Source organism: Oreochromis niloticus, linkage group LG9 (assembly GCF_001858045.2).
Source record: "Oreochromis niloticus isolate F11D_XX linkage group LG9, O_niloticus_UMD_NMBU, whole genome shotgun sequence".
Classification (NCBI taxonomy): Eukaryota; Metazoa; Chordata; class Actinopteri; order Cichliformes; family Cichlidae; genus Oreochromis; species Oreochromis niloticus.
The window spans coordinates 725,306-742,908 of NC_031974.2; the positions used below are offsets into that span (position 1 = coordinate 725,306).

General features: G+C 42.5%; 2 protein-coding genes across 4 annotated transcripts in view; one reads left to right on the top strand and one right to left on the bottom strand.

Moving 5' to 3' along the window:
- Nucleotides 1-347: 347 nt before the first annotated feature.
- LOC100702763 (zinc finger protein 708) lies at nucleotides 348-11,181 on the bottom strand. Its single transcript, XM_005461732.4, has 4 exons — nucleotides 10,854-11,181; nucleotides 8,447-8,583; nucleotides 4,539-5,738; nucleotides 348-1,227 (listed from the first exon to the last, which is right to left on the bottom strand). Exons 1-4 carry the CDS (start codon nucleotides 10,891-10,893, stop codon nucleotides 865-867), a joined length of 1,740 nt encoding a protein of 579 aa, XP_005461789.1. The 5' UTR covers nucleotides 10,894-11,181; the 3' UTR covers nucleotides 348-864.
- Nucleotides 11,182-16,220: 5,039 nt separating this feature from the next.
- LOC100703031 (sodium channel protein type 4 subunit alpha) overlaps nucleotides 16,221-17,603 on the top strand; it is a 243,891-nt gene continuing 242,508 nt past the window's right edge. The window contains exon 1 of one of the 3 annotated variants that reach the window (XM_019356723.2): nucleotides 16,221-16,901. The gene's annotated coding sequence lies outside the window, so the exon portion shown is untranslated. The remainder of the gene's footprint in view (nucleotides 16,902-17,603) is intronic. The other 2 variants (XM_025910382.1, XM_013265205.3) reach the window with 2 other exon arrangements.

Genomic DNA, 17,603 nt, shown 5'->3' on the forward strand with positions numbered 1-17,603 from the left:
GGTAACAGTATTGTAGAAATTAATTTCACCGAAACAATAACGTGGCGCACAGCGTGACGTCAAAAAAGGCGCACACCTATGACGCTGCGTTTTCTCCGTTTTCCTCGTCCACACGTAAATGCAAAAACGGAGTTTTCGAAAATATCCACCCTGGCAGGCGTTTTTAGAAATCTCCGTTTTCAGTGACCGAAAACGCCGTTTACGTGTGGACGAAAGGTGCAAACGCATAGAAAAATCTGCGTTTTCAAAAATACCCGGGTACGTGTGGACGTAGCCTCAGTCAGCTTTCTTATGATTGGCTGTTTGAGATGTGTCCTGATGCATGCTCAATCATCCAGGTAAGAAAATCCCATGAAGTTGATTCTGTTGATCTGGACGTAGTGTTTTCATACTGAATAAGTAACTTGGATCAGTGACGAAAACTTTCTCCCAGTGAAAACACCACATCCAGATGAACAGACTCAACTTTTGTGTGTGTTTAAAGTGTTTAAAGTCTGAGTCACAGGGAGTATGTGTACATGTAGTATCTGCCACTGGAATATACATAAGACAGAAAATAAAAATTATAATAATTCCACTTTTATATCAAAGCTGATTAAATATCAAATATCGTACACAGGCTACAAAATATCAGGGAGAATATATGTATGTATCTGTAGGGTCTTCCTGTTGTTTCAGCTGCACTGTGTGTCGTCCTGTGTTATCACAGATAATTGGAAATGATCTTCTGCTCTGCATGATCACGCTGATGTTTGCATAGAGAAGATAATGAAGTGAATATTGCTGCACGCGGTGACACAGTGCATTAGTGATTATGAAACTCTTCCCACGCTGTGATCACGGGTGTCTTCAGCGCAGCTGCGTTCACGATGTGTACGATGACGTGAACACGAGAAGCTTTTCTCCCAGTGTCTGGATATGAATGCTTTCCTCAACGTGGGCTAGTTTATGTTGTCGCAGGCCTTTGGCAGATGTGAATGACATCCCACACTGGTCACAGACGTGCTTTTTAGTCCTGTGGAGGACTTCGTGGCGTTTTAATGCACTCGGTGTGGGAAAGCCTCTGCCACATTCTTTGCAGTAGTTCAGTTTGTGTCCAGTGTGCATACGCTGGTGTCTTTGTAGGGTTCTTTGACTGCTGAAGGATTTTCCACACTGGTCACACTGGTACGGCTTAACGATGGTGTAGTGCTGACAGGGCTCAGCGCTGGGTCCACCTTCACCGTTCTGTGTGTGAGACAAAGACACAAAGACTGCGTAAATCTGGGAATTAATAAAGATCACTTCTGCCAAAAGACCCCCGCTGATATTTGTTGAGTGTTTTTTTATGTGACGGATAGATGTACTTGGACATGTGACCAGAACCAATACTTATGATGCCATTGGATACCAAAATGCCGAAAATGTGATGGTATTGTTTCTGGATGCACCGTATGCTGCGGGGCGAATGCTTTCAGAACTGAAGGGGGCAGCATAGAGCTACAAGTGTTCTTCTGTCCTACGTGCTGAAGAAAAAAAGGAAGAAGGAAGTCCACAACCACAGGAAAAACTACAAACAGCACAAAGAAACTACATGTGGAAAATGGTGACTAGTGCTGCTGCCTTAAACTCTCCTTCAAGTCAGAGTCAACTGTGAAAGTTTGTATCCAAGGGTGACGAGGGGATGATAATCGATTCAGAAAAGATAATATACAAACTATGCTACTGTGTTTTTTGGCCAAGGGAGGAAACTTTCAATTTCAGCAAAAAAACCTAAAACTCCAGCATCCAGATCTGTTCAAAGATTAAAGCTGAGTAAGTTTCAGTTCACAGTAATAATGATGCTGAAGTGCACACTAGGGCTGGGTCATATTATACCGTTCGCGGTAATACCGGTACATGCGCAGTGCCTTTGTTTTCATACGCACATGGCCGAAAAAGCATTGTGGCAAAGGAGAATGAGAAGGGAGAAAGCGGATCGTTGAGTGAAACGGATGAACCAGAATTGGTTTGTAAAAATGGTGCCACTTCAGTGATGTGGAACTGGTTTGGTGTTTGTCCGTCAGATACACAACAAAGCACATTTTTTTTGTAGAACATGCAAGCGGACCGTCGTTATTGCCGTATTTGTCGGACTAAGGCGCTCGTAAATCTGTAATCTGGGTCCTAAACTCCGTCCGCTTCAAGTCCCAAAGTCAAACGAACACTGCAGCATCACTGAGAGTTACAAACTGTCTAAATTCTTTCATCTTTAATAAAACGATCAGCATTGCTGCTTTACCAGGTGTAACTATGACATCCATGAAAACAGAATTTATTACATTTAACGGAGTTAGAAGTTAGCAGGAAGTTAGCGGAAGTTAGCTCACTAGTTACCTAAGCATGATATAGCATGTTCTGACTGAGAGATTTCTGAAAAAAATTCAAATGTACAGCTCTGCTATCACTTCCAACATAAATGAAGACAGGAAACTAAACAGCAGTGACGTTTGTAGGGTTACTGAAGTTGGGCTAGCTGGTATATAATGATGTGCTACGTGATCGCTAGCGACACAGCTATGTTAGCATAACATAAACAGTGAAGCTGGAGGATGAACGCTAACTTTTTTCCACTCGATAAAAGTTAACGTGAGGGTTCCTGATGGTTAGAGACAAATGCAATCGCGTGGCAGGATGCTGTAAACGGACCAAACTTCAGTCAGGAGAACAACTGAGATAATCTAGCCACAATACGAGGTTAGTCATTAATATACTGCAACAACATGGAAATAGAGCAGCTGTGATAGAATACAGCATTAATGAATCAATGTTACAGAAGTCGAGGAAGCAAGAAGAATGAGTTGAGTAAAGTTTGAATTATCTGATTTTGTTTTGTTTCGCTTAATGTGCCTTATAATCCCGTGCACCTTATGGTCAGAAAAATACGTATTTATTTATCGCAAATTTTCAAATATATATCGTGATAAATATTTTTGGCCATATCGCCCTGCTCTAGTGTACACCACCACTGTGTTTGAGGCAGCTGGTACTACTGTTGACATCAACTTTGTCCCAAAGTCTAAAACACGTGCGCTCACAGTAAATGCTTATACTAATGTAATGTAACTTTGACATTAGTAGGTTGCTCAGCAACCATCCCAACATTTCAGTCTCTGTCTTATCAATAAAATATAACATTAAACAATTTAAAATAAATCATCTGCCAGCATGTCAGAGTTTTAAAATTATACTTTAATAAAGGCGTTTAGATTTCAAAACAATGGCAGATGCTTGAACTCCTTCAACTATTCAGTTGTTTCATGTCTTACAGCAGATTTGGCGACCCACAGAAAATAAAGCTTTGCAGATTGGGGACTGACTTTTTAACTTTAGTTTATTAGATCTAGAGGGACAAAATCTAATTAAAAACAGTCCAAATCAGGTGAATGGGTTCCAGTGTGAGTAACTAAAAAATACATTTTGGGAAAATAAGCATTTTATGCTATCTTTTCATGGGACAACATTGAAGATATGACACTTTGATACAATGTAAAGTAGTCAGTGTACAGGTTGTATAACAGTGTAAATTTGCTGTCATGTCAAAATAACTCAACACACAGCCGTTAATGTCTAAACTGCTGGCAACAAAAGTGAGTACACCCCTAGGTGAAAAGGTCCAAACTGTCCCCTAAATGTCAATATTTTGTGTGACCACCATTATTTTCCCACACTGCCTTAATGTCGGTCATGAGGGTGGTACTTTAGGAGCCATATATTTTATGAGGTACTCATTGTGAAAAGTTTGCGAACCACTGGCCCAGGCCATCTTTATGTAGAGTAATAATTATTTTTTTATATCCTCAGAGAATACTTTCCTGTGATATGGCGTGTTAAACTTCCAGTGACCAGTATGAGAAAGTATGAGAGCAATAATATAAAATTCAACACACCTGTTTTCATTTGCACCTGATACCTTGTAAAACTAACGTGTCACATGACACCAGGGAGGGAAATGGCTAATTGGGCACAATTTGGACATTTTCGCTTAGGGGTGTACTGACATTATTTAGGCAATAATGGCTGTGTTATTTAGCAAATTTACACTGTTATACAAGCTGCACACTGACTACTTTATATTGTATCAAAGTGTCATATGAAAAGATATAATAAAATATTTACACAAATGTGAGGGGTGTACTCACTTTTGTGAGATACTGTACAGTGTCATTGACTTTATGTCATTGATTAGTTAAGTACTAAATTCCAGATAACTTTTACAAAGTTTAAGACATTTTTCATTTTGTTTTACACATCCAAGCATCTTCTTCATAATGAAGAGACAGCTGGTACTAGAACACTACTTCGTACAAACACTCAAACTATCAGTTGGTATTGTATTAGAACTGGACAAAGTTGGACTGGTGAAATTTGACAGCACAGAATCTGATATATCCCTGGCTGACTGTTTGCCTCTCAGCTGACACAAGTGTTTCAATCTAAAAGACGAGCTTCACAGAGCAGATATGATGACTTTCTTGTTTTGAACATTCCCAAATTGAAACTACACTAACTAAACTTACCTCACACTGACTGCACTTGAACGGCCTCTCCCTGGTGTGGATCTGTTGGTGTCGTTTCAGGACATCCGAAGACTTAAACGTCTTTTCACACTGGTCACACTTGTATGGTCTCTCCCCGGTGTGGTTTCTCTGGTGGACTCTCAGATCGCTAATGCGTCTGTAGGCTTTCCCACACTCATCACAGCGGTGTGGTCTATCTCCAGTATGGGTAATTTCATGGGCTTTTAAGTGGGAGTACTGCACGAAGGGTTTCCCACACTGCTCACAGCAGTACACGTCCTCCCCGGTGTGCATGCGTTGGTGTGTTCTTAGAGTCTTTTGCAGGCTGAAAGCTTTTCCACAGAAGTCACAGTTATATGGTTTACTGCCAGAGTGGGTGCGCTGATGGGTAACCAGGTTCCCCTTACAAGTGAAATCTTTCCCACACTGATCACACCTGTAGGGTTTAAGTCCGCTGTGAGTGAGCTGATGTGTCTTTAAGTTGTCCATTCGAGTAAAAGACTTCCCACACAAGTCACAGCTGAACAGCTTAACTCCAGTGTGGATCAGCTGATGAGTTTTTAAGTGATCCAACCGGATAAAAGACTTTCCACACAGGTCACATCTGAAGAGTTTGACTCCAGTGTGGATCAGTTTATGAGCTTTTAACTCGCCCATCCGGGTAAAGGCCTTCCCACACTGATCACAGCTGAATGCTTTAACCCCCGTGTGGATGAGATTGTGTCTTTTTAGCTCCCCCATGAATTTAAAAGCCTTTCCACACTGATCACAGCTGAAAGGCCTAACTTCCGTGTGGATGTATTTGTGGGTCCTGAGATGTTTTGTGGTGGGAAAATTCTTCCCACACTCATCACACTTGTATGGTTTCAGCCCACTGTGGAGGAGTTGATGAGCTTTTAAGTTGTCCATTCGATAAAAAGACTTGTCGCACAGGTCGCAGCTGAACAGTTTAATTCCCGTGTGGATCACCTGATGTGCTTTTAACTGACCCATCCGAGTGAAAGACTTTCCACACTGCTCACATATGAACTGCTTAACTCCTGTGTGGATCAGCTGATGTGTTTTAAAATGCCCGATCCGAGCAAAAGTCTTTCCACACACATCACATCTGTGAGATTTATCTCCACTTCCCGTTGCTGCGAAAGACTTGTCAGCTTCCTGACAGGAGTCAGGTTTTGATACATCTTCGTCTTTTTCCTCCTGCAGTAACCAAAAACAAAAAGCAGGCAGTCAGTGAAATGCAGAGATGGAGTAAACTTACACTACAAAGTCTTTAAGTTTTAAATTTGAGGTTTAAATAAATTCAAAAATCTGCTGTTGTGTTAGGAGTTCTCAGATAAATAAACAGATCAGATGTCGAAGGGAAAAAAGTCCTGCTGATATCTACACTGACAGAGACTGGGTAATGTGTTAAGAATGAAAGGATGCCACATCATTTGATAGAAATGAAAATGATCAACCTACAAAGGACTAAACTCAAAGTTACCCTGAAAATCAAAGTGAAACAATGATGTGGAAGGCTGGTCCATTTTGCTGACAATGCAGAATGGTACTCAGCAGTTGGTACGGCCCACACGTGCTTGTATGGTTGACAGTGTCGCGGCGCAATGACATGATGGACGGTGTTCTGGGGGACCTCCTACTAGATCTAGACACAGTCTGAACATAAATGAAACATAACGTCCCAGAGGGGTTCTGTTGGATTCTGTCAGGTGAGTGTTGGGGCCAATCAGTCGTATCAATTCCTTCATCGTGCAGGAAATGCCTGCATGCTCTCAACACATGGGGCCGGGCACTGACATTCACCAGGAGGAACCCAGGACCCAGTGTGTTTTCACCCCAGAACCTGATGGCTGTCAGGGTGTCAGTGTCGACTCTGTAGAGTGTCCCTCCATGGATATGATTCCACAGAACATCACTGACACACCACCAGACTCATGTTGAACGATGTTACAGGCAACACATCGTTCTGCTCAACATCTTCAGACTGTTTCACATCTGTCACATGTGCTCAGGGTGAACCTGCTCTCATCTATAAAAGCACAGGGCACCAGCTGCCAATTCTGGTACTCTACGGAAATTCCACGGTGTTGGGCAGTGAGCACAGGGCCCACTTGAGAATGTCGGGTCCCAAGGCCACCCTCGTAAAATCTCCTTCGGGGGCAGGGATAGCTCAATAGGTAGCGTAGCTGCCCCATGATTGGAAGGTCGTGGGTTCCACTCTACTGAACGGCTACCCTGAGGTACCCCTGAGCAAGGTACCATCCCTACACACTGATCCCCCCCTCATTGAACGCAGCACGGATAAGATTTTGGAGAAGCTTGAGGCTGCCGTGAACACTCAGAATAAGACCTCTGAGCGAAAACTGGATTACATCTTGGAGAAGCTCACGGTCGTCGTGAGTTCTCAGAATCTGCTCTTTGAGCGCAAGACTGATAACATCATGGAGAAGCTCAAATTCATATGAGTTGTTCGCACTAAAGTAAAAACCATCATCACTTCATGTGGATACCACTTCGGCGCCAGCTGTGGTCTCAAGGCTGGAGCTGAACAAAAACACCCTGATAACAGACTGTGCTTAGACTGTTTCTTCCTATCCTACGCAAGGCCACCTGGGCTGGCTGGAAGACTGTTTACTTAGCCTGGGAGGGCGAAGGATGCTGTCTCAGCTGAACTCTGGACACACACACACATACACACACACACATATATATATACATGCAGACATACACTCATCCCCCCTCCCCTTCCAAACGCTTATTCCCTCCCGATGTAGACGGTGGATCAAACGGGACCAGCGCATAGGCTGCAGGCCTGGATGTACTGTCTACACTGACTGTCTCTCACCCTTTACCCGCCCCTGTTGCTTGTCATGTGTTTCTATGGTGTATTAAGAGTTTTTCATGTGCTATATTTTCACCCCAACTGGTCGCAGCAGATGGCCGCCCCTCCCTGAGCCTGGTTCTGCCGGAGGTTTCTTCCTGTTAAAAGGGAGTTTTTCCTTCCCACTGTCGCCAAAGTGCTTGCTCATAGGGGGTCATATGATTGTTGGGTTTTTCTCTGTATTTATTATTGTGCTATCTACTGTACAATATAAAGTGCCTTGAGGCGACTTTTGTTGTGATTTGGCGCTATATAAATAAAATTGAATTGAATTGAATTGAACTATGTGCAGAGGTGTTTTTTTTTCTGTTCTCAAACTGATCTCCCTGTTGGAGCTCAGTCTGGGGGGAGTTATTTTTTCTCGTCTTTCCTGATGTTGTATTTTCCATTTTTTTCGGTTCCGGGTTGCTGCTCGTGTGGCTGACCGGCCAGCTACCTAGCCTGACCTGTCTGCCCAATGTGATGTTTGTGTATTGTATGTACAGTTGGCAAGGTCAGTCTCTCAATTGCCCCTCGGGGATAAATAAAGTCTTCTGAATCTGAATCTTTGTTACTTAAAGCCAAAGTACTGGTTAATGGGACTTTGACTTTATTTATTGGCCAGACACTATCAGGCCAATAAATAACAAAATGTCTTTTTTTTCCTTTTATTTGGTTTCACTAGATCCTCTTTTTATATTTTTTTTTAAATATCTTCTTCTTCTTCCACAATTCAGAAAAATGTTGAGGGACATATCCTGGTCACAGTGTTCTGTATGAATGCATTGGATAAGATTATTAGAAACCCTGCCACAGACTGGCGACCTGTCCAAGGTGAACCGTTTGTCCTAAAAACCAAAAGTTACACTGAGACCTTTAATACATTTGCTGTGCTGTTTTTACTGCAGGTATTAAAGGTATTTTAATTTAATACCATTTATTCAGATTTGTTTTGCGTTATTGAATTTGATTTGGGGATATGTTTTAAAGTGCAGCAGCAGCAGACAGTTACAATGATAAAATGTTACTGTGAAACTTTTCTTACCTGCTCTGATGGATCCACACACAGTGGCTCACAGTGCTCGTCCCCTCCACTGTCACAGTCCTCCTCTTCCTCCACTCCTCCTCTGTCAGACTCCTCCTCTTCTTCTTCTTCTCCTCCTCTGCCAGACTCGTCCTTTCCTGAGATCAAACAGATCTTTATTAGGCTACCCTCCATTTTCACCGGCCAACCAAAATAGAGACTGAAACCAGATTTGAAGCCAACAATCAGTTTGAACTCAGTTTAATTCAGTTACGACTCATTCAAATGAACCCAAACAGGTTTGATCATGAAGTTAAAAGTCAGGAAAAGAGTGAGTGCAGACCGCTGACATCGAAAAATAAAATCTGAACTAACGGCAGGCACTGAATGAGATAGTTTAAATGTAGAGTAGAAGTTAGAAGGGACGTGCTATCAGCTCAATTAATGTTATTACACTTTATCAGCAGGATGTAGATCAGCTCATCTGCTAATTGGAAGGTTGTTGGTTTCAATCCCTGGCTCTTTCGAAGTATCCTTTGGCAAAATACTGAATCCCAAGTTGCTCCTGATGCTTCCAGTGTTTGTATTAACACGTGAGACATGTTGTTGAAAGTGCTTTGATTACTCAGATAACAGATTTCTGCTCTATTTAAGAACCAGTCCTAAGTTATAGTAACTAATAACTTTATGAACTCAAGGAAAAAGTCAATTTTATTTCTGAATGAAAAAGAAATTCTGCTTTTAATTTTACTTGATTTAGGTCTGACACACTGGGAGACTCCTGAGTCACCAGTTAGCATCCAACATGCATTTCCTTACATCCTGAAGCAGGGCTGGACTGGTAATGTAGCACATCTTTGTCATAATCATACACACTCACAAATCCTGCTGCGCATCGGCCCTACAAGCACCGACAGTAGCCTATTGGTTCCTTTTTGATTACTGACACTGGATTGCCCGATCAAATTTCTGAACATGACCAGTCACCCTACCTTCCCTGTAGACTGGTGCACCTTGTAGAACAGAGACTAGTGTTGATGAAGTGGTTGATACAGATGGACAAAGAAAAAAAGATGGAGCTGAAAAGCTAAGAGAGGAAATGAAACTAGAAGTAAATGCATCAAATTAACTGACATGTTTGCAGCTGCACTGTCAACAGCAATACCAACAACAACTGACACAAAGCCCTCACAGTCACAAGAGCATTAGCCATGAACTGTGTACTAACCTGATTAATACTATAAGTCTATACCAATAATCAAATAAAATGAAACATATATGTGTTTGTACAATACACACACACACACACACACACACAAATACATATTAGTGATCGTGGTAGGTCTACAGGGACCAGTCCAGCTGTCTCCTGATGAAATATGAAAAATCCCCAAACAATCCATAAATGTTACCCAAAGACAGTGTGAATCAGTCTATGCAGGAAATGGTGAGGGCGTGACCCCAGACACACACAGCTCTCCAATAGGCTGATAAATCATTTTTTAACCAATAACAGTGCAGATCTGTAAGAAGTCAGACATTAAAACAGAACCCATACACTGAAGCCCCAGCACTTTCAAAAAGCACCGTCACTGATGAAAGACAACAACTCTAGATGAACTCGAGACACTCAGTGACCCCGACTATAAAAACTATGAGAGGCCTGAGTCTCCATGAAGATCAGGGTAACTGGTGGCCTTAAATCCAGTTTGCCTCGGTTTGCATTTCATTGAAACTTACAAAACAAAGCTTAAAGCACTGGAGCAGAATTTAATGTCTGTATTCTTCATCGGCTGAAATTCACTCAGGATATCACAATCATGACCACCTAAGTGAAAAACTTGTTTATTGGGATTATGGAGGAATTTCACAAGCTATGGAGACATACCAGGTTTATTTTTGAGTCCAAAGTGGTCTTATGTGTTGCTATAAGGTGTTAGTTGTGTGTAATTTACCGTACTGCCAGGTGTGAGCTGTATATGTTTGTGACTAAATGATCATTTCCTGTGGAATATATTACTGAACAGATCAATACATCTTACACAATTACAAACTAAATCTTTATTACAGTGTAACACACACACACACACACACACACACACACACACACACACACCTTTGTCCTGCAGCAGTGAGCTGGGGATGTTAATGATGTGGTGGGGATGTGAGCACTCAGAGGTGATCAGTGTGCGAGCTGCACGTCTGCCGGAAACAGGTTATCACAGTAACTCAGTCCAGCGGTCAGCACTGACCTTCAGCCGCTGCTAACAGGCTAAGTCCAGCCACAAAACAGCTGCTATGCTTCGGCTGCTCATTTCCTCTTACTCGGGTCAAACTGTCAGGAGACACCGAGGAAAGCAGCACCGCGAAGGAGATAAGGAGCCGAACTGAAGCCACACCGGACCCAGACTAACGTTAGCTCGGTTACCTTTAGAAGACCCCAGGCGATAAACCGAGACCAGCTCCATGATGAAGCTCCAGCACTTTCCCCGGTGTTCAGATCAGACCCTCCGGGATGAAGTGCGTCTCAAAGCGGCGGAGACAAGCGGACAGACTGCGTGTGTGTCTGACGGGCCTTCAGTCTATGGCGGACACACAGCTGCAGGAAACTCGGACACTTTCCAGCATCCTTCAGCCTAACAGGAAGTCACACAGACACTCACATCCGGTTACAGCTGATTCCAGTACTGCGAAAAATTCAGTCAGTACGGCAGCCTCTTCATGTCCGAAGGTTCAATACATAAGTCAAACGAGCTGACGGGGTAAAATATAATAACTTTATTTATTTATTGTCGCAGGAGTATGATGGCGGGTTATGACTACAGAAAGTTAAAAAACAATTAAAAACAAGAAAAAAACTGTCAAAGTTTTCGAGATTAAATTTGGAAGGATAAAGGCAGAGACTCGGCTCGTCTTACCTTTTCATAATTGTACAGTGGGTTTATGGCCAGTGAATGACTGACTGACTGAATACATGAATAAATAAATAAATAAATAAATAAGGGACTGGGGGAGGAGGTGGAGGTAAAATTCTGAAGAAAGCCCCAAAATTTTCCAGAAAGTGAAAAGTAGCGTGTTATGATTTAATGTTGTCAGTGTTTTGTTTTATGTCATGTTTAAGGATTTGTTCTCGTTTCCTGTTTTATTGTGAAGGTCTGCGTCTCATGTGTTCAGTTTTACCTCTGTCTCGTCTTGTTGATTATTCCCAGCTGTGTTCCCCACCTGTGTGTAATCTCCCTGTGTTTCCCTGTGTGTATTTAAGTCGCGTCCTCTGTCTTTGTGTTTTGGCTGGTCCGTCTGTGTATCCACCGTGTCTCATCCGTGTGTTTCCCTGCTGCCAACCGTCATCTGTTTTCTGCTCGCTGTTATTCGTGTTCAGGTTTGTGTTTCTGTTCAGGGTCAGTAGTTTAGTTTTCCCAGTATAGTTTAGTTCTCCGTTTACCATTTTGTCCATCTCTTTTGTTGTGTTTGCCTTAGTGGCACCAGCCATTTTTTTTTTAGCCAACCTGGTTGTCCATTTTAAGATAAAGCCTCTTCTCATCCCACAATCTGGTATTCATCTTCTTTTATGTTGCGGCTATGAGCTGGGTCGTAACAAGCGGTACTTCACTTTATGTTACGTTTGAATGAAATTAATCCCACACATGTAATAACATACATGCAGTTATAACTGTGCTCTCATGCAGTGTCGCCAGCACGCAGGGACCTCCATGGCATTGAAGATGATAACAGAATGATTTGAGGTATTGATCTCTTATTGGCTTCAGTCTGTGTGGATTTCTTCCCACCTTAACCCTGAAAACTGAAAGAATAGTGACTGGACATAAAGATTTATTTATTTGTTGTTAATTGTGAGTTGTTTTTTCCTTCTTCTGTGAATATTTTAATAGAAAGTTTGTTTCTTCTCATTTCACCTCAGTGTACTAGCCTGTATTTGAAGGTAAAGGGGTGAACTGTTTATAATAAATCCAGTCGTCCACTAGATGGAGACAAATACACATAGATGAATGCGGACAATGGTTCAGTGAGTCTAGGTTAAATTTAATAATAAATATGCGATATATTTTAACATAAAGAAAAATCATACCAGATGATAAAGTTTGGACTTAGACATGATAATGATGTATAAAGTAAACAGATGAGTCAGTATAATCTGGAAAAACTGGTTTCAAGTTCAGTTTTTTTACAGATTAAACAAAATTTTTACTGCACTAGACAGTGTTACGGCCCTGGCCATAATGTGTCTTGGTGGCTGTTTTTTGTTCTGCCTGTCTGTGTCTTTAAGAGTCAATACAGGTCCCTGATTGGAGAAGCTGGCGGCTGCTGATTGGTCCCTTGATCATGTGGTTGCTTTGAAAATCTGTCACCAGCAGTTGTCCCTGGGCAGCAACTGACAGCAGCAGCAGACCCATCCTTGGCCTCCAAACCCTGTTTTCTCCTGTTTATTCAGTTAGGAAGTTAGGGGTAGCATTTGTCTTTTGTTTGTTCTTTTTATCACGTAAGGTTTAGGTAGCACCCCCTTGACTAATTAAGCTGGTTTTGTTTGTTATTTTGCCCTTTGTTCACCCCGGAGTCACGATTCAGTTTAGGCACAATAAACCACTTTCACATATAAATTGGCTGTGGTATGGTTTTGGGGACCAGGGCGGGGTCACTTCCTGTTTAACTTATGCTACGTTCCTGTACCACTAGACAGGGGCGTAACAACAGGTACAGGTGAACAGCGCAGACCAGTCTCACAGCTAAACGTGAAGAAATCATGAAGTTTCATGTAGTTTTTGGTTCACATGGACATGAAATGTGGCCATTTATACGACAGGGGAATAGTTTTGTATTATCTCTTTTTTCAGATCTTTGACGTGATTGTTTCAGTCTGACTGATGGGTCTAAGGAGCTTGGAAAGAAAAGCATCTGGACTTCTTTAGGTTGCTTGAAGACATTTCACCTCTCATCCGAGAAGCTTCTTCAGTTCAGAACTGAACGCAGAGGCTGAAGGTCAGCGCTGACTGCTGGACTGAGTTACTGTATATATGTGTGTGTGTATATATATATATATGTATATATATATATATATATATATATATATATATATATATATATATATCTCTCTCTCTGTCAATATGCATCTCTAGCCTTTCACCCAAAGAGGGCGCTGTGGTTTAATATTTAGCCAAACTCAGCTCCTCTTCTGTATTCATGTCACTACAGTAAGTGACATAAAGTGACGCTCGGGGGACTTTTACAGAGAGTTAAGCAGAAATGATCTTTCATTTTTTATGTTCCTCCTGTCTGAAGAGATGCAGAAGTGATGACTTCTATAGTTGTGATGTAAATATAGAAAGGGTGCTGGATTCATTTCTTGCCCCCTTCACCACAGTGTTATAGATATTATATTTATATCACAGCTGCAGAATACTTCATGTTCACTTTCATCTCTAGCGAAACATCATAAAATGTAAAGTAAGCGTGCAGCATTACTGGCCTGTGAGGAGCACGGACCTCTTAATAACTACTGTGATGACGGTAAGTGATAACACACACCAGGGGGAGACTCTGATACGCTTCACACTGTGGGCTTGCTGCTAACAGGCGGCATGCTGGGAAAAAATGGATCCTGCTGAGAAGTGGACTCAAAGTTATTGGATTGGAAAAAACAAACCCCAAATAAATAAATAAATGTTGGACTGTTATCATGAAGCGATGATGTGACTCAGTCATCTTCATTTTTCAGATTAAAGTTTATGTTCTTTGGAGTTTCTTTTCATTGAGATAGATATAGATAGATAGATAGAGAGATATATATATATATATATATATATATATTAGATCAACTTCCAGAACTTGTTTAAAAATATTTATAAATTACATCCCCAACATTAAGTTGACGTAAGAGATATTATGTTTATGCACTTAAAAAATCGTCTTGTGTTCTTTGTTTATTTTGGTTGTACTGTTGTAAAATATTTAGTTTAAATCGACTTTTTCAAATACTTCAGTGATAGTTTTACTCCTTATTAGTTGTTCTAATGTCAGTGGTTTTGTGTTGGTAGTCTATAAAATAAAATGGGGCCAGTTGTGTTGACAAACTTAATCTTAACGTTGGTTTTATAAGGACAATACTGAGTTCTTGTTGTTAGTTTTACTTCACTGTAATAACCTTGTTGGATCATTGAATGAAACAACTACATGCAGCCATGACTTTATGATCACGCTTCAATCTCTCACAGCAGACAAGGTAAAACCTACAAACAAAATCCAACTCGTGCATCCTGGGCAGTGTAGTCACACATGTGTGTTTGAAACGGTTGTGTTTAACTTTAAATCCTTGATTTTAGTGTGCTGTGATCATGTTTTACAGATGCAGTATTTAGACTTTCATTCTTGTGGGTGTGTGATGTGTTTCCTTGTGTTTGTGTGGCCGAGAGCAGCTTTACAGTGTATCCACACAGGAATACGCGAGCAGTGATCAGGTGACCAGTGACTATGGATTATTAACGCAATTCAGCGACTTGTAGCGAAAATGTGTATAATAAGAATTAGTGACGCTGAATTAAACTTTGCTTAACTTCACAGTGAGTGATTGAGAAGATAACAGTTGGACTGAAGGATACTGCTGATTGAGACATGGCCTTGCAGTAAATAGATTAAAGGGTTAGGGACAGCCAACATTAATGAGAGCTACCACCTCCAAGTCTGAGGCCAAAGTTCTCAGTCAAAAAACAGTGGAGTGCCCAGTCCAGGTTGGGAAGGAGTTAAATCTTTTTGCGAGTGAAGGAAAGAGCTGGAGATTTTCAGGTGGACTGGTGTGACATAGGCAATAATGAGGGCGCTGAAACGCTGTGGTGATGAGAGAGCTGTGTGACAGTGAAACTGTGGATTTATGGATCGATCTGTGTTCCTATCCTCACCTTCCCAACGTGGAGATGGCTGGGGAGGAGGAAAGCTGGGCATCTCTCCCTAGACCTGAGTCCCCGTGACCCAGATCTGCAGGAATGGATTGATCGATATCAATACGCTGACAAGCTGTGATCATAATGCCAGGATTTATTAAATAAATGAGATAAAACCAGAGTTCCTGTAAATGATCCGGTGCATGGAGTATAAAAGCAGACTCTCTCTCTCCTAACACATAATGTAAACACTATACTTGAAGGTTTGGCAGGTTTAACAGACCACCAGGACTGAGACTCCTGGGAAGTGTTGATGTTCAAGATGGTCATTGTTGATAAATGTTGATAAAGTTGGTCTATGGGTCACAAGAAATGAAACATAAAGTGTGTAGGACTGAAACTATGTTTGGCTTTTTTATTTGGGCAGCAAAGACAGAATTCTATATTTTAAGGAAACATGCTTTTTTTTCTTTTTACTGTGCATAAGACAATAAAACTTTGAAACACATGGACTCTGATCAATATTCATGTTCTGAATGATTAATAAAAAGTATCTTTCCATAAAGTGTGCGGTGTTTGGGGCACATGTATGTAAAAAGAAAGTCTTTATTGTGATATTTTTCAGTTCATTTTTTTTAACATAAAGTAAGTTAGAATTACACAGCACACTTCTAATACTGCACATCATGAACTTCCGCACCATCCACGTTGAACTGTCAGGTGTACAGAGGGTACAGAGATAAACTGCAGTAATACATCTTAGCTGTTACTCTCATGCGTGGACTTTCTGCGTGTCTCTGCTTGTAAGAGTGCGCGTGCCCTCGGCCACCACAGAGCGAGACAAACGGGAATTGGGGCGTAACCTCGCGATAATCTACTCCCTCTCTATCTCCCCTTTCCCAACTCTCTCCCTCTCTCTCTCTCAGTGCTTGGGGGCAATCAAGCGGCGGGGATGATGGGAGTCCGGCCGGACAGCCCTGCCAGCCTACCGACGCACCTAAACGCAGCCCAGCACTCCGCTGTGACGGCTCAACTTGTCTGTGTTCCTGCTCCCAGAATCCACCCAGAGAAACAGTAAAACAAGCAGCTGGAGCCCACGCGGGACTTTATTGGAAGCGCGCGTCCCTTTGCTTTTTAATGGTCACACCTGAAAAGGATAAAATTCTTTTTCTGTTTTTAAAAATCTGCTTTCGTGATTCGGACCAGGGCTCCTTTCAGGATTAAAGGGAGTAGATGAAGAGCTGAAGCCGCTCCAGGAGGATTAAGAAGTTGGGGAGATGCTGGAGGAAGCGGAGCAGGCGGAGTGAGGGAGCCCGGTGCGCACTTTCTCCTCCCCGGCTGGACTGAAGCGCTACAGTCCGCTCCTCTTTGCGCTGCTGGAGGCGCGCGCAGGGGACACTTGTTCATTTATCTCATCTTCATCTTCATCATCACTTTTGCTGGATTAACAAAACAGAAGCAAAGAAGAGCTCAGAGATTTCACTCCACGCACTCCGCGGAGTTCTCCTGTGTGGATGGGGTTCGAGCGGCGCGGCGGGGATGGTGTGAAATAAAGCAGCAGTTTTTTAAACGCAGGAGTTTCACATGTGAGTATCTCCTTTTCTTCTTAAAGCTCGGGAATGTTCCTGAACGAGTGAACTCTGACCTTTCCCGCTGATCCTGGCGATTTCAAACACCTGCGACACGCCGCGCGGCGCGCTTCTGGTATCAGCCGTTTATTTCCCCCGTGAGCGCGTTCACGAAGCAACTTTAATCAGACCGGAAAGTGTTCGGGTGCGTTTAGAGGGCCCAACTCGTTAAAACGTCCCAGCCTCTTAATTTATTTACTCCCCTGCAAACGCGCTAGAATGACCCACGCGCGCTTTTCTGGAGTTTAGAGGTAACTGAATCTCCCCCACCTGCCTCAAAGCTCCTGTTTGCACTCATTTCCAGGCAAATTTGGGGCGGGGGGGGGGTGATGACGCGCGCGGAGGTCAGCCCCGAAAACTCGCAGTTTGCAGTAGACGTTCAGAGCGCTTCACCCTCCTCCAACTCCCCTTCTGCTCCGCTGCTTTGAGCCACTTTCGACCTCCAGAGACTCCGCTCCCCCTGTTCCTATGCAACCCCGCTCCTTCCCGGCCGTGCCGAGCCGAGCACAGCCGTGCCACCACTTTCCATTAATTAAGCGGCTTTGTTTATGTGAGAGGAGGCTCATTTGGGGGCCGTGCTGGTGGCTGCTGGTTGTCATATTTACGTCTTTGTGATATTCCAATAACACCGCTGAGACGCGAAGTGCGTCAGTCTGACCT

Coding starts and splice junctions, on each gene's coding strand:
- LOC100702763 (XM_005461732.4), bottom strand. CDS start 10,893: ATGGAGCTGGTCTCGGTTTATCGCCTGGGGTCTTCTAAAG. Junction 8,584..10,853: donor TCGCCTGGGGTCTTCTAAAG/GTAACCGAGCTA, acceptor GTTTGATCTCAG/GAAAGGACGAGTCTGGCAGA. Junction 5,739..8,446: donor GTGTGGATCCATCAGAGCAG/GTAAGAAAAGTT, acceptor TGGTTACTGCAG/GAGGAAAAAGACGAAGATGT.